General features: G+C 47.3%; 4 protein-coding genes across 4 annotated transcripts; 1 reads left to right on the forward strand and 3 right to left on the reverse strand.

The window, feature by feature from the left end:
* Positions 1-511: 511 nt before the first annotated feature.
* On the reverse strand, positions 512-2,948 carry N7509_000064 (uncharacterized protein; the record flags this gene model as incomplete). The annotated part of the gene is made up of 4 exons (XM_056624711.1): positions 512-1,595; positions 1,666-2,300; positions 2,434-2,512; positions 2,563-2,948. 4 exons carry the CDS (start codon positions 2,946-2,948, stop codon positions 512-514), a joined length of 2,184 nt encoding a protein of 727 aa, XP_056494812.1.
* Positions 2,949-7,274: 4,326 nt separating this feature from the next.
* Positions 7,275-8,994, reverse strand: N7509_000065 (fungal specific transcription factor domain-containing protein; the record flags this gene model as incomplete). Its single annotated transcript, XM_056624712.1, has 5 exons — positions 7,275-7,692; positions 7,746-8,093; positions 8,147-8,326; positions 8,393-8,621; positions 8,643-8,994. The coding sequence occupies 5 exons, from the start codon at positions 8,992-8,994 to the stop codon at positions 7,275-7,277; spliced, it is 1,527 nt and encodes a 508-aa protein (XP_056494813.1).
* Positions 8,995-9,001: 7 nt separating this feature from the next.
* On the reverse strand, positions 9,002-9,595 carry N7509_000066 (uncharacterized protein; the record flags this gene model as incomplete). The annotated part of the gene is made up of 2 exons (XM_056624713.1): positions 9,002-9,301; positions 9,368-9,595. 2 exons carry the CDS (start codon positions 9,593-9,595, stop codon positions 9,002-9,004), a joined length of 528 nt encoding a protein of 175 aa, XP_056494814.1.
* Positions 9,596-12,396: 2,801 nt separating this feature from the next.
* N7509_000067 (uncharacterized protein) lies at positions 12,397-12,847 on the forward strand (the record flags this gene model as incomplete). The annotated part of the gene is made up of 2 exons (XM_056624714.1): positions 12,397-12,488; positions 12,625-12,847. 2 exons carry the CDS (start codon positions 12,397-12,399, stop codon positions 12,845-12,847), a joined length of 315 nt encoding a protein of 104 aa, XP_056494815.1.
* Between the last annotated feature and the right edge of the window lie 10,202 nt (positions 12,848-23,049).

Here is a 23,049-nt window from a genome sequence, read left to right on the forward strand (position 1 = left end):
GCTGAGTAGTTGTAGTTTGGATCGCACTCATAGGAATACTCTTGCTGCAAATGGAGAGTAGATAGAGTGGCGAAGAGATGTCTAGGGGTCATTGGGTGGCCCCGATGAGCAGAGATATGGGTTTGTCAATAGTGGTCACGTGTGGTGTGTAAACAAAGCAAACACTGTTGGGGCGTTGGAGGCTCGGATATTCATCCCGCCAGTTCACGCTGGTGTGGTAAGTACGCTTGGACAAATTACGCCGCGCCAAATAATAACAGAAGATGGTCCATATTGCTGCCCGCGCAGTCATGGATGGAAGGATGCCCAAGAGTAATATGCAAGCGAGGGCCAAGGTCTCAGGCGGTGGTGTTATGGCTCCAGCCCTTTCTTTCATGCCTTATTCACAAGATATGCAATCGAATTGAATTGGAGATTTGACTCAAGAAAATATATCTACCAACGCAGCCCTGTCCACAGCAACACCGCGGCTCCAGGACCACCGGAGATAAGTAAAAGTGAATACTAGAACTTAGATCTCAACATTAACTTTCGATGGCAATTTTGACCCGTGCAGTGAGAGAATATCTATACAGACAAGCCAGGCTCGTCGTGAGGATGAATCGTTGATGGAAATCGCTCGCAACCAGCGGATGGCCTTCTCGACCTTCTTAGCGAGGACGGTGGCCTCGGTGGATCCCCGTTGACCTTGTGCAAAGAGCTCGATCAGGAGGACGGTGGTGGACTGCATCATATAGTGTACGACACACCACCAGGGTGAAACCCCGTAGAGCCAGTTCACATCCGCCTCATCGGGCAGCATATCTAGCATCTGGCATGCGGCTTGCACGCACATGGATGCCATGGTATCGCACACGGTGCTGGAGGTGGCACCGGGGGGTTGGCGGGCGAGGTGGCGGAGGCATGGCTGGGTGATGACTAACTTAGTGGTATAGAAGCGGAAGCCTAGGCTGATGCGTTGGCGGATAAAAGTTTGGTTTATTTCTAATGCCCCAAAGTGAAACTCTGCTGGAAGACGGGAGAGCCAATTGTCAGTACTACTGTTAAAAGTAAAGATAGCCGCCTCCATCTCTGGCCAGGATCGCCGCGCGGTCCCGGGTGCGTATAGGGTTTCGATTGCTTCCCGTAGCAGAGACGCCAAGTCTACAGCGTATAAGAGGTATAGGGACGTATTTGATATGTGAGCGTTTGTCATTCCTTGAGTAGTCGGATCGGTCCCATTGCTTGATCCACAGTTTGTTGAGCGACTGCGTTCTACCGTAGCCTCGCTCGGCCCTGGGGTCATGAGGTTATTAGAGAGTAAGGATGTCAATAAAATTTTTCGAGCGTCCTGGTCGGTGATAAGTTGTGTAACTCCTTCCTCCCAAAAGTCTTCTTCTCTGCGGAGACGTGGAAGGGGAGTAGTGCAGAAAACCTCGTCGGTGCTTGGTGGTCGGCCAGCCACCACACACAGCACAGTATCCAATATGAACAACGCCCACCAAACGCTGTACCGAGTCTCTTGTGATATATAAGTAACGCCGTCACTTTCTATACGAAGATTGAGGCCTATGGTCACCGCTGACCGCATCGCGGTCCCGATGATTCGCCACGACCTAAGGGAAGAGAACCAGTTAGGCAAACCTATTCAAACAATGGGATAACCAAATAGGCCCAATGACGTACCGATTCACTTGACCCGTGGACAGAAGATAGAAAGCAGCTAGGCCTTCCACCTGCACCTGCTCCAGACTTGGATGATTCAGCAACGCAATATCGCCCATGCTCAGCCGCCATGCCCGGGCAAAGTATACCACATGGTCAGTGAAGTTTCCTTGAGGTTGTCTCTGGGCTAGCTCAGAAAGTCTCGCCGCGACGGCCAAGACCAGATTCAGCACAGCGACCCATCGCTTTCCGACTCGAACGTTGTTTTTCGAATAGAAGGACCGGTATTGGCCCATGAAGGCCTCCTTGCCAATGATGGGAAACTCGGGATGCACAGATTGGAAGTAGTCTTCAAGGAGTCTGTCCGCAATCTGCTGGGGCGGTCGGACTAGTAGGTCGACATCTTCAAGGCTTGTAATTATCGTCGTGTCCTGGAAGTAGTTGACGGATGATATCGAAGGTCGAGCAAGGCTATCTCCGATGGTTTTGTTGTCTTGATCGAGATCGCGTTTGAGTCTGTACAACCATGCCATCTCCGAGTGTTCCCCCACGAAGCCCATCGCCTGCGACGCTAGATCGCGGTTGAAGTCCTCCTCGACGTGGGCTACGACGACCAGAGAGTTCTCCGTCCTCCTCCATACGAGATGCGAATGATTCTGGGTCCTGACCAGAATCATTCTGACAACTATACGTTAGAAAAGGGATAATAGCAATTAGGGACGGAGAAGGGCGGTAACTCGTACTCTGACTAATTTGCCGCTAAGCGTCTCGTCAACGCGCTGGGCCAACGAGGAATCCAGGTGGGGGGTTCAGTTCTTGTAGCAAGTCTTCGTAAATATGAACCTGCGCGGTCAGATCCTTGATTTCGCTACAACTCGAGTTAGATGGGGGTGGCCTTCTGCGAAACATTGAACGCACCGGAGCATCTTTTCTCGTTTCCGATTGCCGTAGGAACACCAGATGTGAACATCCTGGCAACGTTGACAGGTGGGACGGTGTCCACTGCATTTGGTCTTTTGCTTGCGGCAGTTCTCGCATGCTCTACCGACGCGGCTGCTGGCAACATAGTTACCAGTGTATACAGAACGGGGGATGGGAACTTTCGAATTCAAAGGGCGCTCGCGCGGGTTGGGCCCCAGAGGCTCGCCGCCAGGAATGGGATCGATGTTGGTCTGGAACACAGACGGAGACGGCTGCACAAGTCCAGGAAAGGCATCATCGCAGCTGAATGGTTCTAACTGGTTTTCCAGGGTTTCTAAAGCATATTCGGGATCAGACGGGTGAGGGTGGGAATTGTAACTCATTGTGTTGGGAAGGGGGCTAACTAGTTGGCACGCTTGTGAGAATGTGGGAAAGGGCAGATAGCAAGGACCTTTATAGCCTAGCGTATTTAGAAGATCAAACATAAAAAATAAATAAATAATAAAATAAAAATATCGTAGAAAGTAGTAGCCCCAAGGGCACAAAGACCAAGCATAGTCTCCTCTTCCTGTTGCTTTTTGAACTTCCCAGTGAATCCAAGCGTGCATAGGCAAAGTGATACGCACCAGGGCATGGTGAAAGGAAGCATCGGATGGTCCGCGACATGGGACGCTATGGTATGCTGGATATGAGAGCCGTGTCTTTTTGCCACCGATCCCCAGCCAACGCCAAGTCATATAGCACCCAACTGGGATATTTTCCCTGTGCCTGTGGTGTGCTCTAAGGAGCTTGGAAATGCACACCGTGTTGCTATGTATTCACTTTTTCCCTGCGACTCTTGCTGTCGCAGAGAAATTGGGCGGTAAATAACGATGATCGGAGTTGGTCCAGTAACGCAGCATCGAGTAGCCGCTAATGAAAAAGTCGTGTTGCTGTGCTCCTGTGATTTTCTAGGATCCTATAAACCTGGAAGTGGTCGAAAATCGATTAACTTGAAGATGATATTCTCTGTTCTTTTTCGGCTGATAGGTTTGTTGCGGTATTACATGACCCTGATTTGACGAGTCCGTAGCCGAGCCGACCCAGTCGGGATCTTCACCAGCCCTGTATGGCTGCCCTGTACTTAGCTTCATACAGCATCTTCAAGGGTGGTCTCTTGCCAGCTGAGGGCCCAAAAAAGCTCTGTAGTAAGTGACGAGTATTTCTTGACTTTCTGATGAGGCACGTCTCGCCTCGTTCCATTCCCGGGGCGTATTCATGAACCAGGGATACAGCACATCCCCCCTAGGACCGTGGTGTTGGCGAAAGTCATGACAAGCTTCGCGATCTTCGTCACTTGGGTCTGATCATCAATCACTGCTGCATAGCGGATCTCCGGGCCTAACTGGCCCTTCGTCTTCCCTTAGATAATGCTGACTGTCGCAGAGAAAGACTGATTTACGACCGAGCGACTCTTATCCCCCGACACATTGAAGGGACATAGCCCCCGTCCAAATCACGGCCCAACCAGCGAGCGAGTCCTCCGGAACGAAAACGAATCTCATACCGCACAGTTTTTTCCGTGACACCATCAAGTTGCTATGGAGTTGCGAGTCTACTCAGCAAACCGGTGGGGTTGAGAGGCAATCTCAGGCTACAGGCCGGTAATCTTGAGGTTGAGTGTCACACAACGCTCCTTTGGAGGACGAGACACCATGACTGGTGTGAATGTAGAAAGTGGTTATTAAGCTTGGAATGCTTGTGCATTTTGCAATCAACAGGATCTAAAAAGGTTAGGGTTAATGGCCGTTGAGATTTGCCTGTCGGCGTCACGCCGAGTATTTGTCCATCAGTAAGTCAATTCCCCTTTCTGTCTTCTGTCATTCATAAACTGCCCGACTGAAACTGAGATATCCGGTCACAGGATGCGTCATGCGATCCTCGTCACCTTGCAACGCGATCCGATCGCGATCCGATCGCGATCCTCCATCGCGACACGACGAGAGCGCAATACTTCTCTACCTTTAAAGCGGCCCCGGCCGTCCCAAACACATCCCCTGATACAAAATCCCTTCTCCCGTGCACCTAAAACGCCAATGATCACATTTGGACTGATAATGCATTGTGGAATGGTACTTCGTTGGCCACTTCGATGGCTCGCGGTCTTGCGACCTCGGCGACACAGCGTTGCAGCACCTTATCCTTTCTGTTGACCGGAGCTGCACGTTTGGATCCTTGAGTGATATCTGTCAATACTCTATTCCAGTCTGATCAGCCAGAGGGACCATGTGCCGCTGTGGCGACAAAATGGGGACGTTTGAGCGTTGATTCCCAGAAGATCCAGAGCTATACCATATTGCCTGTATTCCATCAAACGCCATGATCTTCCTTCAACAAACCCGGTGCTTTGAATGTGACCGCGTTATGAAAGCAGACACGCTGTGCTATTTGGATGAATGTTGTCGAAACAGCCTGAGCCGCCACTGAGTTACATCATCAGTCATTGCTTTGAACCTTCATTTATCAACGCCTAACCACAACAGGACAACTACTTGCCGGGGCCCAATAAACGTTGCAACAAGTCTCTTTGGTCTTTCCAGGTTGTTATCCTCTGTGGTTTCGAGGTTACTAGGTGGCGGTCGTCGCGTTATTCCGTCTGTCTCCCCTCGCCGCGTGAATTTGCATCGAGGTGAACATGGGCAGTCAGAACCGCTCAACCTATACCTAACAGGATGGATCTTCTTGACGGGGCATAGTGAACCGGCATCCAAACTACCTGTCCAGTCAAAGTCATTCGTTGAGTCAATGTTATTTGTCGAGGTTCCAAGGGGGCGGGTTCGCGGCGCTCCGGTCAGCAGAGGGGCAACTGGAGTAGGTGCGACCGAGCTCCATAAAGCTTCGGTAGCCTCGCTGGGATGGACCTACGAGGACGCAATGATAGTCAGCTTGATCAGAAATCCATTCTGGTCACCAGTGTGGCAAAATGAAGCGACGTTGCTTCTCGGAAGACGGGTAGCATTGCAAAGTCGACGAATGCTACGGGCACTCGTCCGGAGGAAAGTCCGCGCTCAGCCATCCGCATGCTAGCAAAATTTGGTCTGCGCGTGTTTCTCTCCGGTTCTCAGCTGTGGCAGACTACGCGTTTCCAGAGCCTCAACCTCTCACATTTCCAAGGCTCCTTAAGGCGGTGGTTTGGGTGACGATGGTGACTCCAGCCGTTATCCCGGGCGTACTGACTATAACCTCTATTCTTGTTGGCCCATCGCGAAGTGCGGAGACTCCGAACTACACGGCACTCGCCTAAGTATTTCAGAGCTTTCACTTTGTCATGTTGTTCCAGAATTGAGCTGCTTGGTTTCCTTAATGCCAATGACGGAAACCACCGGCTAACAAACCAAGTTGCTAGCACTAGACTTGCTTTCTGAGATGATGTTCCACCAGAGCTGACGCTGCAGGTATTTCCACTTTATTTTGCCTATCCTACGTCCAATCCCTCCTTTCCCAGCACCTCCGTGGCAATATTCCCCTCATTCGACGCTGCAATCTGCCCTCGGAACCTTCGTTTGTCAGACCTAAATCCAGCTTTTTCTCCAAAATATTGGTTTATGGGCTGCGTACGAAGTCCTTTCATGGTAAAATATCTATCAATAAATCTATACAGGAGTCAAGGAATATTTTCTACAGAGGGCTCTCAGCCTAGGATCAAGTATATCTGTAAGGCTGTTGAAGATAAGATTTTGGCGAATATTCGCAGATAAGGTAATTATCGGCAGTGTTCTTTAAATAATTCACGTCTCGAATCTCTGTCAGACTGCGATTGAAACCTGGAGTTGCACTGAGAAAGAGGGGATTTAGGGCGGCTGACGGTAAAACCACTCAGCCGGGATGCATTTATGACCCTTGATGGTTGGAATGTAAGACAGTGCAACTCCAGGTTTCAATCGCTACACTGATCATACATATCTCTTACATTGAAATGGGGTATTTTCAATCGCAGTCTGACATAGGCGACAGGTGCAGAGATCACCAAACACACCATCAAGTTCCCCATTCACGTAGTTGATGGAAGATCCAGAGGCTAGTGTAGTCAAACAATAATTGGCACTCAACCCAAACGAATGGTTTCATTGTCCGTCGGGGGGATGGTCGAGTCATTGGGATCATCGAATGTGGCGTTCGTTGTTTTACCAATTCAACTAGTCACACCCTTCCAGGATTCTCGTTAGTATAGTATCGTAGATATAGCTCCAGAAAAAAAATGAGACTAGAATAATTATATATTTCATCAAAGCTACTCTTAAGGGAACATAACTACCTATGTGTACCACTATTAGTACCGGTCCAAGGAACTAGAAATCTTACCCTTCAGTGGTCTTTTTAGCTCAGGTGTAGGTTGCGCGCCACCTTGGTATATAAAATGGAGACGCTGTCATTCAATAAATGGGCATGTTTCTGAAACAAATATCTCTTCAAATCGGCGTATGCATGAGCTAATCATCAGATAAGCCGACTCTGATCCCTTCTTTTTCTGAAAAGCCAACTTCGGGCGTACCGACTAGGGGCCAGGAGCTTTGGTAGAACTCCAATGCCTCGATTTCCTGCACCTTCATTGTCTTCCCTGATTCTCAGCAGCCTAGCATCAACCACACTTGTCCTGACCGCCCCATCCCATCGATGTAGAGACATCCTCGCACACGCGTTCTTTCAAAATGGAGACGTCAATTGCACGGCTACTGACACTTCCATAGTTTGGAGCCGTCAAGGATTGTGATGGCTTCAGTAGGTAGCTGAATAGACCCGCGTTGGGAAAGCGATTGAATGGCGTAGATGGTTTCAGCCATTGGCTTGGACTTCTGGCCCAGGGCTATCCCAAACCGACAGAATTCAATAAAAGCGTGCCTCACCTTATTACTACTCTTACTACTCTCCTGGTGATGCACCAGGGTGTAGAAGACTGCCTGAACGATATCAATCACTTGGCTAGGAATGAGCCAGATTCCATACGACTGACGATGGATACGAAGGCACTGGGCTATCTCCTCGGCCTGGGCACACCATTCTTGCTGCAACTGAGCAATCATCGATCCTTGTTGGTCACGCTCGATCAACATTTCGACTAAGTGCATCATCGCGTGAAGGCCTTTGACACTTCGTTCAAATTCAGCTCGGATACATTAGAAAGGGGCCAGTAAATTGCTCACCGTAGGATCAGAAGTTGGGGAATTGGCTCCTTTCGAGTCTGCGATGCATCTCGCCAATCCGCCAACCACTGTTGCAAACGGTTGTATGGGTCCTCTACCCTCGCACACAATGCAGTGGAGCTCATACTTAGCTCCTCATCGTCCAGGAGATCTTCAACGTGTAACATGATATCAGTCATCTCGGCAAGGCCTTGTCGGATTTGAGGAAGATGAGCTCGCTTGGCGGCATACATGATCTGGTTCGATCGTGGATAAGGTATCCAGTCAAAGTCATGGTCACCCGCAACGTCTATACTGGATGCAGGCTTTGACAATGTTGCTACCTTCTGCAACTTCATTGACATTTGTCTGTAAGATTGATCAGTGCTCGCTCTCTTCTCTGCTTTGGCACGACCACTAACTGATTCAAACTGAAGATCCCCCAGGCCGTGATCGCCCGAGCACATTCCATATCAGAAGTCATATTCTCTCTACATCGATACTTAGCTCTTGGCAGCATAAACAACCCAATGTCATGTGCCAGTTGTATGGCCTGTTGCAGCATCAACCAGCTGAGATTCGCCTTTCCTTGGTAAGACAATCTGCCATAATGTTAGCATTCACATCAGAAACCACGACCGATACGTGTCTTCTAAAGGATCACATACACACAACACATCATGACAAGGGCTTGGATGCTTGATAATGCTGAACGCCCCTCTTGAGCTTTCCACAACTTTTCGGCTTCGGAGAAGAAATTTCGTCCACGAGAGAAGGCATTTTCTGGATTGGAAAATACCCCCCGGGCTGTCAGAATAGACCTGTTGGGCATTAGAAAAAACCTAAGAATGGGTAGAATAACAACTGAGGCCGCATACGCTTGCCATTGAAAGGAGACTGTTTACTAGGAGGGCGAACAAAACTCCGAATCCAGGTCCCCCCGTCTCATGTGCTCGAGGAAAATACCTTGATCAACAAATTGTGCACACGGATGATCCCACGTGAAGTACAGGGAGACCAGGTGCGACACAAGATCATTGTCATCGGTGGCCTCCGTCCACGGTTTTGCCGGCACCCTGTACGGCGGGATATCACAGAGACTTTCCAGAGTTATTCGTGCGTATGGATCTAATATGGCCCGTGGAGATTCTATGTGACCATCATCTTCTGGAGATGGGGGCACTAGATCGAGTTTTGAAGAGAGTCGGGATTTTGCCACGAACTGCTCACTTAATGGTGACCCAAGCCGATGGCTTCCATCCCTTGACATCGTTGAATTACTGGTAGATGAGGTTTTTGAATCGGGAAAGTTTGTCACGGGACTTCCCACGGCATGAGCTATGTCCCTTCATCGGTACATTGTTTCTGATTATCGCAGTGACCTCGCTGAGCTGGTCTGTATTTGCCAGCCGGATTGTCGACAACAATGAATCGAACAAGTCTTTGTAATCGGATAACTCTTGTATTGTCCGCTTCACGGCTACTTTCCGTCTTAGATCGCGGCTTGGATGGAACTGACATTCATCTTCGGAGCCAGCGTTTAAACAAGCTTTACACGGCGATGGAAGTCCTGAGCACTATATCTAACAGGCAACGATTAGCCATTGATCCGAGTACCATATTTGATACCCTCAAGAGTAAACTTCACAGCTTGTATCTGGCGACAGGCCACTTGCCTTCCTCTTTGCTGCTTTGCAAGCTAGACAGGCTGTGGGATTTTTCTTTGGCCGGCGGGTGGCCATCGATGATTGTGCAGAGAATATGGGCAGTGGACCGGGGGCCAATTGGGGGAGCAGCTTGGAACTGTCACAATGGCTCGTATTTAGGCCCAGCGAGTGACTTATCTCGTGGGTCGATGGTTTCTGCGCCATCGTATCTATCGCAGCTAATCGAGAACCAACATCATTTGACCCCATAAGGTGATGGAGGCTGCAAGAGACGACAGTCAGTCTAGTGTACCGGTCGTCTTCGAAGACGCAAAAAGCGAGGCATGCTGACAGCTGACAGCACCGCATGGCACATACACGATCGAATTCAAAATTCCAGGAACTCGCCGATACAGTATCAGAAGGGAGTGAGGGTCATCTCATCGGGTTATTAATCGTCAAGGTGCGCTTGCTGGATTTTTCTTGAAGCGGGACTCGGGAAAGCAACTGGTCTGAGAGTTAGTCGACACGATCAAAGGTGGCATGCAGGTGATAATTGTTGTAGTTCAGAGGTATGAATTGAGTTATTTATTCTTGAGGCGATACAGGAGGCTATATATACAACGAGAAGGTCAAGTTGATTTGCAATCAACTTGATTCTTCGTATATGCAACCCGGGATTATTTCCGATGTTGCGGTTTTGTTCCTGACCTGCGCAAGCCTCATATCACAACAATAATAACCAAGAAATCTAGGGGCTCACGCTTCAGCAAACACAAGGGAGGTTCTACAGCTTTCACACAACCAGGGTGGCTCGGTGGCCCAGGACTGAACGTCACAATGATTAGAGAACGACGATCCAGCCGAAACATCCCCGAAGCTGTGAGACGCCTCCTATGTTGAAGTGGAGATTCCAAAAACTAGCGGCACTCGACAAGGATCTCGGAAACAAGACCCACCAAATGAAAGGATGAGGTCTCGTTTAGCCCTTGGGATGATGGCCACAGTACCCACCCGGAACTCAAGGCTCCAGACTTGAGGGAAAGGTTGATGTCCTATCGTTCTACCCTGGACCCACCCCTAACGATGATCATTCCTCCGTCCTCTCGCAGGGCAGCGCAGGACACTCGAAATCTCTACTTTACAGTATCCTTCCTTTGCCTGATTTGGCATATGCATGTTGACTTTCAGTATGAGACCTGGTCGCGCAACGAGGCTGTAGGATCTACTGCAACGCCATCTACTTGCCATTTAACCCATCCATTCCCAGCCCCTCGTCAAAAAATGACCGATCAATTGACCGCTCGATGCACCCTAAAGTGTAGCCTCCACACGTGTGCGTCACCGTGCCACGGTTATGACGAACTGTTTGTGGCGATTCGACCAGATGCATCGTCGAGTTCGATGGATCTGCTAGCGATTGACACTGGCCGCCTGCTCTTAAATCACTCGACTCCACCCCCTGACATCAGGCTATCAAATGTCAAAAGTACAATGTTATGGAAGTTTCAATGTGGTTGCAAGCTTGGAGCTGCTACTTGAATCATTAAAACAAGATCTGGCCCCGGGAAAGTTTTCCACCGCACAAGGTAGGTTACGAAAATTCCCATCAACCAGGTTTATGGGAACGACCACAAGTTGGCGCTCTGCTTCACGAAGTAGTACACGTGATACACGGCATGTACCGGGGAGAAACCGTATCCCCGGGGGGGGGGGTATGCGGCACGGTAGTTTTGGTCAGTACGTGGCGCCTGTATTAAGCGACAGTACGGGAGGATTTTCCTTTACGGAACCAGACCAGACCTACATCTCCGCAACCTGTAATGATCTGCAATATCTGCCGTACTGTTGACCGTCGACCTGCAAGGATTGAACTCTCTTCCGGCTGTGGGCACTTTCCATCATTCCGCTGTCGATTGGGCGGTCCACATCCGTCCAATCGGATGCGACGTTCCGTTGATTTTTTGTCTTGGCACTTTTCTTGATGGTGTGTTATGCAGCGCGCTCGCTGTGGATTCTGCGGAACTGTTCTGCTTACCTGGAAGGATCGAGTTGATCACCTTGCTGGCCATTTTAAGAATGGAGCGAACATGGCCCAATGGCAGGGCGATTGGGGCTTTGAGCCCTGGATCCAAGAGCGCGTGGAGAATGCAAACCCTCCGTATATGATTGGCTATGAATACCGTGAGCAGAGCGGTAGCCCCGTATGGGGCCGTCTTCCCATGTGTGGCAGATGCGATCCATCGTTGCTGGTCGCTCTATGTAACCACGAACCGAATTGTAATCTGGGTTCAGTCCTATCTTAGAATCCCTTGAATCACATTGGGACTACTTTCCTTGCAAATTGATCACTAGCAATAGATAGCAGCCTGTCAGTGCCACAGAGCCAGGATGAAATGAGGATAAAATCCAGAGGAGAATCAACTAATACTTCGAGATTCCATGACAGCGGAATGGCACGCACGATTGGCCGGCTTTTTGCCCGTATCTTATAAAAGGCTACGTGGCATAGAAGAAGGTAAAGCAGGCACGGGCCCGCTTGTTCCGATTGGGAGAATATACCCAGGTTGTTGGTAGAACATCGAAATGAGAAAAATAAACGGAGGGCTTTGTGAAGGGTTCAAAATTTTCCACCTGCTATCATTCTTCCTCTTTCTCTTTGGGCTTTTCAACGGGGTTTCACTCGTGGTCGATTCTGGAAGACAAGGTGGCCAGAATACAACAAATCAATTAATTCAATCCTTGTAAGGCCGACCGTTTTATCCTTCTCCCACTCTCATGAGTCTCCGAATCTGCGTCTCCCAGCTCGACATAATTCCCATCATCCATTTTGATTCATTATTCTCATTATTCCTAAGTGCTGACCATCTTCGTCATGAAAGCATATGCAAGGGCCCGACCCGGAAGCACATATCGTCCACAAACCTATCTCGCGTAAACTTCTCGCGGCCAACTCTGCGACAATCCAAATTTCTTGATCTCTCTAGCATCGCCACAGCCAGTGAATCAGCACCAAATACCTAGATATGGCAGCTCGATTCGCTGCCAGCGATCCTGGCAGCAAAGAAGGCGTAGCCGGAGACAAACTCAGAGGAAAAGCCTCGCTGGCGGCATCAAAGTAAGCAGCCCCAATCTTCTATCTTGTATACAGTTTGGTTCTTTCTATCCCTTTTTACCACCTACCTTGGCCTCAGATGATGTGAGGGTCTTTTTTTCCTAAATCAAAGGCTGAACCGGACCTGGATTTAAAACAGCTTCGGAGCAACCGCAGCAGACAACCAGACTTGCCCCTCTGACCATATAGAGACAGAGTTTCAGCACTATAATTTCCTTCTCATCCAGTTGCTAAACATTATCTCGCATGGCGAAGACGAGGATGTGTCCCGCATGATTTCCGTCATCCGCTCGGGCGCATCCCATCGCCAGATCTTCGACTTTATTAAACAACAACCCCGACAACCAAACGAGACGAAATAGGTCATTTATGTCTTAAAGCATGCACTTCCCTGGGTCTATAAGAGACCATTATGATGAGGTAGGGATGAGAGTTGGAGGCGAGAGACCAAGATCAAGTGATCTTGTAGCAATCGTGGGAGCGAGAGATACCGCATGAGTATCATGTCAACGAGGATCTGTCTTCGTAACCCAAGTTGTATGTTTAATAAAGCTAGGCTAAGCTTTATTTCTTCCTTCTGAGTATCAAAAGGTGGTTTCGAGTCATCTGTCTCATATTGAGTGGAATTCGCGAATCAAAGTCAGTTCCGGCCCGGTGTATGGTAAGTCGTCCTGTCTCGCGTTCTTTTCCGAGCAAAATGCCAATAAATAAAATGCCGCTCTTAAAAGCAATACCACTATCCAAAAGATAACAGTGAGCCATTCCGGTTTCCCTGGCTCCGGTTCATTGTAACAACCTTGCCCGAGAATCACCATTTATCAAATACGAGAATATCTTGCATCATACACAGCGAGAAGTTTTCTGACTACCCTGCTAATTGAAAATTCCCCCCTTTTTCATTTCAAAGATAGAACTTCTGGTGACAGTGCCTGATGCGTGGACTGTATCTATTTGGGGGTGAGAAAAGGAGACCTGAATGGAAAGGAGATCCCAACGTTGTCTGCAAGTGAGCGGAAGTGCAGGAAATGCATATTCGGAGTCCAAATAGGAACTTTTGAAGGACAACAAAGAATATGGGTACTCTAATAGGAGTATACCACCTCATCTCCCTAAATCGTAAAAGCAAGGTGAGAACGGCGTGTTTTCTGCAGATTTGGGCCGGTATAGTGAAAGTCGAAAACATACCCTCCGACACACACCGTGCTTCACGGTCCGTGCCTGAACCACGTTAAACCGCGTGAGGTTCTCACTAAAACCAAATTACTGTTGAAACGTATCGTAACTCCAACGTATTAATTTCAGCGATGAATAGAGTAATTTTAAAATACTGTAAAAACCTTCGCAGGCTTTAAACATGGTTGGAAGTAACGCTGAGAGATCTGGCAATCTAGCAAAATCGCCGCCGAGCTGAGTTTCCCTTCATCCATTGACTGGCACGACGACACTCAAAGTCGCGTTAACTTCCCAGAGAAGTTCCCTGGAAGGATGCTCTTATTCTTCACGCCGATTATTGCTCACTGCTAGCTCCGGTGCTCTCTCCCTTTGACTGACATACGACCTAGCCGTGTCTGGATTATTTGGTGACGCGAGCCCGCGCCATGTCAAGTTTACACCTTCATAAGTCAGCATTGAGCACCAATCACCGGTGAGAAGAAAACTTGTTTCTGCCTGGTGCAATACCACTGCGTCATTGTTCCCGAATCTCCGGGGATAGTAAGTATGTTTCCTGGCCCCGCTTCGTTTCCGCAAATTTCGTGAAATTTAACAGCACTATACCGTCTACTCTTACAGCACGATTTGCTCTAATGCTGAGGCTTACTGTACGACGATCTCTTTTTGGAATCTTGTTTATATATATCTTGCTCTGTGTCAGTAATTGGGCTCGCCGAAAGCCCCATTCATTTATTTCTTCTTGTCTTTCCATCTCAATCCAGGTATGTTCATTTGAAGAGATCTTCTATTTCTTGTTACACTATTGAAGTCCGCATATAAGCTAACCGCTTTGATTCACAATAGGTCTCCCAGAGTTATCGAGATTAACGCGACGCAATAACCGCTACAGCCACCCAACTGGATCGTCTGCTAGCCTCTCTAGCCAAAGCCAGCATGAACACCACTTGCTCAATTTATTGTCGCCGGTGCCTAAAGAATTATAGTCAAACGATGCTCGCACATACTCAGTCTCAGATTTCAATTCTGGTTGGACTAGACGAGTATTCCAAAATGACCAACAAGGACACAGGTGGTGTAACCTCCAGCGATGTGCCACACCATCAGCACCCTGATCCTCAGAATACAGACATGATAGAAGAAGACAGAGACTCATTACTAAGGAAATAGATTGTTCTCAATTTTGAGCTATACAGCTTCTGTTCTGCTAGTCCAATGCAGTGATTAATGTATCGGTGCACCTGGTCAAAAGCGAAAATTTGTAAATTCTGCTCTTCCATGACCAGTGTCCTATGCTGATCCCGAAACAGTTGCATTTGGATGGAAATTTCATGTAATATACAGAGCTCACACGTGACTCGGCCGTTATAGAGGAAAATGTATCAATTACTTAGACAATGCTCGTTGTTACCTGAGCCAGCAGCACTTTAGCGTAGTTTCGGCACATCCTGAGAAACATGGCATGTGAGCGTCCGCGGGGAATCTGTTTTAGACTTTCACTGTATGAAATCGTGGACGGGCTCTTCATGTGAGATGAAATTTCTGGAGACAACTCTGCGCGACCCGGACGTCCATCCATGGCTAAAACAGCTTCTTGCACTGAGGCTATATAACAGGAAAGATACCCTAAGTTAGCCTTGAACCTTGTGATGGCTTCTCATTCATGATGAGCAAGGTAGAGGCCTGAGTTCTGAGCCATGCCATTGGAACAATGGGTCTGATGTGTACGACATACTTTCTGGGTGCAAATCCCGAAAGTCGCTGGGTGAACCAGACCAAGCTTGTGGCGCTGTAGATAACGTGCTATTAGCTGCGACAAAGTAGCTAACCAGGTCATAAGTGTCTCGTAAACCTTTCATCGTCATGTTCGCGCGGTTTGCATCCCGGTAATATCTCATTTGTCGTTTGAAAGCAGCATGAATCGCTCGAAAGCTCCCTGGATGTTTAGAGTCTGCCAGGAATGCGGCTTGATTTTCTTCTTCGCTCAAATGCTTCCTTTCCATGAACCATCATGGTAAGTATTCCAGGTCTTGAGCAACCCATCGGCGATTTCGAGATCTGGATTTTTCTCTGTCAGATCTAGTCAGTTGTATGGCATGGATTGTGTTACTTACTCGATTGAGGTCTTTTCGTAACCTGGGTCTGCATCGGTGCGATAGTCATTATCATGGCTTTTGTTTCGCTCTCCATCAAAGTGGTCGGAAAATGTAGTACCTGGGTCAGTGATTATGGCATCCCATCCATCAGATTGATTTAGAAATATTTTCACTTTTCGATGGCACGACTCATTTGGAAGTTCCACGGAAATTTAATTTGCCATGCATGTGAAGCACGGCAAAGTTCTATGGACCCCTCAATCGCTGTCGTGTGATATGATCTTAAATAACTTCCATGACCTCAATTCTCAGCCACCTATAAGCTACCTATATCTTGTACTGTAATAATGAGATTTCCTACCAATGTATGTTTTCCCTTCACATGACTTTGTCTTCCATCAGCAAGGATGAATAGCTTGAGTCTTCTCCTTACAGCTGATAGATGGGCGAAAGACACTCCTTGCGGCTTTTATCGACTCAACTGCTCATCCTATCTTTTCGTCTATCTCCAGATGTGATCAATTCATTCAAGATATGCTGTGACGTGTGAGATTGAATGGATCCGACTTTGAGCATCAAGGGACTGGACATAAAATTGGAGAAACATCACAATTTCACTACTTGAGCTTATCTCATAGATACAGTGGAAGATAAATTGACAAGGATCCTGTCACTGACCTCACTCGCAATTCATCAGCCCTGCCACTTGGCCTTCCGAGCACTGCTCCCAATCATTGAGAATGCTGATCAATCGCCCCCGAGAAGCCTCCAATGCTTGGTTTAGATGATCAAACTGAGATAGCTGCTCGTCATGATGAGCGAGAAGCAACCTCTTTTCATTTTCCAGTCGTGTATTCTCCTCTTTCAACTCCTGGTTGGTTTGACGGAGCTTGAATATGTGGTCAACAAATAACTCAGTTTGAAAGAAGAGGAGCAACATTAACTTAATAATTACTGACAAAAGATGAAAAACGTTGGTGCAAGAGAAAATCTTAAAAGTGACACAGTCGGAGTAAGCTTTGGTTGTCTCATCGTGGGGTCATAACCGTCACTTCAGCCGTTGAAGCAGTGATAAATGAGATATCGTTCAAACAAAACTTTTGCTATACTTGTAAACTCCGCCAACTGGACGCTGTCACAAGTCTTCCGTGTAAAAAGAGGAAATTCCCCACACTTCCACCGATTTGCATATCGCCATCTTCTTTGTATATGTATCTGCTCGCCGTTTGTATCAGGCTACTAGCGGCCCCGGTCTATCGCACGCTTAGAATCTTGCCGCCCAAACCTCCCCCGTCGCAGATTGGCGTTTGGATTATGCGAACGCCATTGTGGTATTTCATTTTCTTCAACTCTCTACAAAGCAGCCAACAGTTACAATGCAATACCGCTTGCGTGCAATTCCCAAACGATCGTTTCCAATGAATTTGCATTCTTTGAGACATCCATCTTCGGAGGTGGATTTGCACAGCCGACCTCGTTTGAGTCAAACATCAATGATGAACGAGCCGAAAGATCAATGGCCCTTAATTCCCGAAAATTGCCTCATCACACGTCCTATCCGTATGGCCTTTCCACAACAGTCGCTTGGGATGTGCGATCCAGAAGAAATCATGCGGCAGATTCATCGAAATGGTCTCGTCGGTTGCGGCTTTCAACGACCAGGACACTTTCCCGATCCTGGCTTCATCCATTGCGAGCCGATCCCTGTCATTTGCCTTTGCTGGCTGGAAAATATGCCAAATTCGTATCCTTTCAGCCTATTAGAACCATCCTCCAAGCCTCATGCCCTTGATGCAAAGGTGGCCTCTACCTGCAATTCCTGTTCTAGGTGGCTTGACAGCAATGAAGTGCCTGCAACGAGCACAGTTCTCTTGGGCCTACGAACGCCGCGCCTTTTCCTTCCTCCCAGGTACCTCCGGACTGGAGCTTCCAGAAATTGCCACACAAAATACCTCAGCGGCAGTTTAGATGCACATACCCGGGCTGTGGCCGCCAATTCAAGCGCCGAAAGGCCCTCGAGAGACCTCTGATATGCCACTCAGATGAAAGACCGTACGTATGTTGGGTGCCAGAATGTCATCGCAGCTTCAAACGCTCTGACAATCTGAAGGCTCACTACCCGACTCATGCGAAAATGGGCGGTTGCAACCGCTATGTGGCAACCCTGGACAATACGAGTCCTGCCTACAACCCCGAGTTTCGCGGTCGATTGACATTGGAGGGCTGGCCAGCTTTCGAATATCGAGAAGATCCAAATCTTTAACCTAGAAGATGATGTTTATGTTCCGCAATGACCACCCCTTCTATTGCATGGCTTGCGTCTGAGGTCCCGGCCGCCTTAAAGTATGAAATATTTCCCCCAAAATGTGACATGAAACTGCTTTTGCCTCCAAAAGTATTTTCCTCGCCTGCCGCCGGTTGCAAATAAATAATGTATAGCCAGATCTTGATGTAATTCGCGTGTGATGCATGAAGATAATGTTGATATAGTAGCCATGCTATCAATTCAGCGGTTTCTAGAACCATTTTCTGGAACCATAAACCTAAAAAGAGGTTGTCCATTCCGATAAATGCAGCTTCAATGATTAAATAACCGATCTATTGTCCGGCGATTATACTAAAAGTAGACAACAGCATGAGATTAGATACCAAATACCCAGTTTTTGCTTTTAAACTCTGGCTCCCTTTTGTCAGATCCATTGGGTTGATTATTCATGTCATTTCAATAGATGCAGGACTCTCATATAATCTTCAGGCATACAAAGATTTTTTTTTCTTACTTTATTTTCGTGCTAAAAAGGTAGACTGCTTGTAAATTGTAAATTGGAAACCTGGGCTGCGAGGTGCAAGAAAAGACCCATGCTAGGCTTAGGGATCCATAGTCAAATGGTAGATTTAATTGATATAACAGAAGCAGCATAGCCTAGCACAAGCTTAAAAAATGAAGCAAAATTTTGTGTTCAGCAATCTGTTATATTCGAAGAGCTGTTCGGGCCCGAGGAAGTAGTCGGGGCCGCCGATGGTGCTGTCACTGACACATGGATGGTTGTGGTAGACGAAGAAGTCAGTTGGGATGCAATACCTTTCGTCGAAGACCTTGCTTTATTGCTGGCGGTGCACAAGCTTCCCTTAACCAGGGCCTCCGCGACCTTGCAACTTGCCGCATCCCCTTCTTCATTATGGAAGTTGATCAAGCCGCTTCGATGCACCTCAACCCATGCGGTATTCTGACCGGAGCCACATAGCATGGCTCTAAACGACGACGAATTGGAGGGTGTGCCTTTGATTTCCGGGTTTAGGTCTCAAAGATCTCAGAAAAAATTCTCCTCGTCAATAGATTGCATTACTTACGGGAACATGATATGCCGTCAAGAGGCGCAAACGGCTCCGAGATCCCGGTGCAGTCGAAGTTCCCCGTGGAATACACAAAACATTGATTAATATAGTCAATGATCTGAAGCGTTCCGCCAAAGACCGTCGAGATGAGTGTAGAATAAATAAACAAACGATGCATGTCTCTTTCACTTCTGGAGATGGGGTGTCTTCAGCAAACCGGGATCTGTCTTGCTCTTTAAACCAGGCATTTTGCGACACGCGCGAAACTACTTATAGTTCCGTTTCGAACAAAGTTACAGGAATTGTTAGACATACTCCATTTCCAATAAGTTTTACATAGTCATCAAAATCTTGACTTGGCCAAAGAACTCATACCAAACGTTTATCTGTAAAGACTTTTTGTGATGAGTTGTCATGGAATTAAATAGGAATCTATTTACTTTCCAATAGATCACAGGCCGCAAGCTTTTATTGTTCCCATAAAATTGATACAATTATTTTCGCTATCTACTTAAACAGACAATCATCGGTAGAAGTTGTATGCGCCCTTTGACTACGGTCGTACCGCTCCCTTCACAATTGTGCGGCCGCTCATGGGGTACCTAAGTTGCCAGAGGGTATCCCAAGAATTTTAAAAAATCTATCAAAGGACCTTTGAAAGAAAAAGGACTCTCAGACCCCAAGATCTGTTCTACCATTTATAACAGCTTTTAATCACCGGTCGTTTGAGGTCACTCAACAGAATCTTCCCACATAACCACAAACGTTTCCCACAATGCCGTACTGTTAAATTCTAGCTTTCTCGTCTATCAAGAGAAGCCTTTAGGATTTTGCCTGGCCCCTCCTTGAAAAACAAGGATTCCACAGTCATAATACAATAGTCCGTCATCCCAGCTTTCGGCAGTATACCAAGCCTCTGATTTGACAGATTGAGTGTCCGAACTTGAAACAGTCATCCTCCGAAGCTTGAGACGGCCAAACTCAGAGTGGATATGTTACTCGCTTACTGCATTTTCTTTTTAGGTGCAGCTACAATAATTCTCGGACAAACAGTCAGCCTCCTATTGCCCGGATTTCAAGGGCGTGAATTGGAAGCGAGCATATTATCTAGCGTACGTGAGGAAATGCCGGACTTCAAGAATCTGAATTAACTTCTTATCTACATTCTAGGATTATGAAGCGATAACGTTCCTTGTGACTTGCCCTCAAACCGTCGCTGCATCTAACTGCGGCGCTTCCGAAGCAGGAATGACGGCTATCCTTAGGAAGGACTCCGTAGAGCTGGTGGATGTCAACAAAAAGAATAGGTTGCTACCCCGTATGCACTCAAAGAACTTTCGATATTAATGAATCATTGCAGTACCGCGTCCCTCTCGTGTCATATTACTGGAACAACGTATGTATCCTGCTATGCTACCAACAAGATTTCAGTTCACGCCACACTAGCCCCCAAAGACCTCAACTGGATGGCAATACCAGTTATGACCACAATACCAAATATCTCAAGCGCAATAAGCTCCTCAATCTCCACCCAGAAAGTTATGGTCACATATCCCGTGAAGCTGCCATCAGGAACAGAAACGGCTGCTACACGGGCGGCTGAGAGCCAAGGAACATTCAGGCTCAAGACCTCGTGGGGTTTATACGCCATAATGGGTTCGATTATGGCTGGAACTCTTGGGTACACCTTGCTTTTTCCATTGATGAGCTGGCAATTCCAACCTTTATAGTGACTAAAGTCTGGTAGTTAATTGCTCAGGCTCGCTTGAAAGAAATGGCACCTGTAGCTCGTTTTCTCTTGTTGGTACCAGTACCCTTTCATATCAATCATCTTGTATAAATTATGATCAGTCTATCTTATACAGAAGGAATTGTGTCCCATATGGATACTCAGATGATCAGGAAGACACGATACGCTACTGTGTCTAGTGAGGCCCATTTCCTGTCCAACAGAATCCACTTTTTTCTGCGTAAGGGTGCCGAAAGATAAGATTTTAGAAAACTTTCGATGCAGACGCCCTTGATTTAAAATTTTTTTAGTTGTGTGACAGAGCCAGACAGGCGGATTTCCAATTTCATAATCATGAACCGCACGTAAAGAGTTCTCCCTAGAATGGCTTTTCCGGGACTCACAACACTCGTGCACGTATGGATTCCGTATACGCAATATTTCCAAGGTATTCGATGGGTTTTAAAGCCCCTGGACAGAACTGCTGCGTTATTCTCGGTTTTATTGCGGCGCTAAGATGATAGATTTTAGAAGAAAAGAATTTGAGCCCCGAAGCAAATACAGCTGATCTTTGAATTCTTCAGGAGGGACTTTATCCATCGGCATTCTACTCCGAAGAAAACCCGAGACTGACCGACTTGCCATCCACTGAGATGAAGCTGACTTCAATTTGAGTGTTCAGCTCGATATTGCATAGAGGTTTGGTGATGACCATTTGATATTGAAAAATGAGAAAGCATCCAAAACTTTCTCGTACTAGATACATGACCTTGGCGAAGAAAACAGATCCTCGCTAACATCATACTCATGCGGCATCTCGCGCTCCCACGATTGCCACAAGACCAAATACTGTATCACTGAAATTCCATCTTCGGAGATCAAGCGAGAGGCAATGGCGCTAATCGGTATCTTTTTGCCGTTGCCGACCTGGTTGCTCTAGTTAGCTCGACAGCCCAAAGAAATCCCATGGACACACTTACGGTGCTCGATGTCTCGTGACCATCCATGGTATGGTGTATGCAGGAAAGACTGGATCCTAGCGACTCTTCTTCTGAATACGTGGCATCATCGCTCCCTGATACCACAAACCTGCGATCTTCACTTGTTTCCGAAAGGTCTTCCTCTGTAGTGGAATCGTCGACCGTTTCTTCAATATTGAGGTCTTCGTAACTTGATAGAACCTCGAAGAGCTCGTTGTCACTTTCCTCTGTTTTCTCTGGCATTTTAAAATGATGTGCCACAATTGACTTGGATATGTCGAGCAGGGCAGAGATCATCTCAATTTATAGAATCATGGGCGTGCGGCAGTACTCGGTAGCTTGGGGTTGAACTATGTGATGACGGGTGAGGCACATATTGCAGAGATCTAAGAATTAGCAAAATTCATTCGCATTAGCCTACTTCGTGCAAGCGTAAAGTTGGAACTTCTGCGATGTGTTGGCAGGGACCATCACTGGGCATTCAGATCATTGACCCACGGGGAGCGCTGACCCCACCAGGAGCTCCTGATTGGCCCAGATGAAGCGTGACAAATCCTTTGTCTCGTCAACGCTGGCGACGCAGGTGAAACGAGTGCCACCGCGGTCAGTCTGCAGAGTGGGCGAGAAATAGCGTGTCGTGGACTCAGCTCCACAAGGTGATTTGAACTTACTTGATGTACGCCCCAATTCTGGAACGAAGTTGATTCTTGTTGACGACTTGGGTGTAACTGTTGGGTAATGTTGAGCACCGATTGTCGACGATGCAGAATCGTCGCAAGGCCATGACTGAAGACATCCATATATGTAGGGCTCCGAAAGGAATAAAGGAATGCGAATATACGACATATTCATATTCGCACTCCGTGAATATGAATATATGAATTTTTTTGTTGAGATAGGTATGTTAAATTGGTTAAGTTGACTATCTTGTTGGAGGTGGGGCTCTCATCTATTTATCTGTCTCTTGATGATCCCCACTACATGCTTTGACCACCGTGATACTCAACAATTCAATTCATATTATTCATATTCGCAAATATTCATATTCGCAAATATTCATGAATATTCACAAATAATGATATTCCTTTTCGGAGCCCTACATATATGATCAAAAGCCTCGTACCATCCTTGAAGCCAGGCGGCGATGGAAATATCTGTGACAAGGCGCAGAATGTTACATATATCTAGGTAGAAGGGATAACGCAATCGGCCGCACGATTAGTAGTAGTTGATCATCGTTCTCCCATCAAGAT

This window comes from Penicillium cosmopolitanum, assembly GCF_028827165.1.
Source record: "Penicillium cosmopolitanum strain IBT 29677 chromosome Unknown utg000001l:1.0-706529.0:1.0-706990.0, whole genome shotgun sequence".
NCBI classification, from domain to species: Eukaryota; Fungi; Ascomycota; class Eurotiomycetes; order Eurotiales; family Aspergillaceae; genus Penicillium; species Penicillium cosmopolitanum.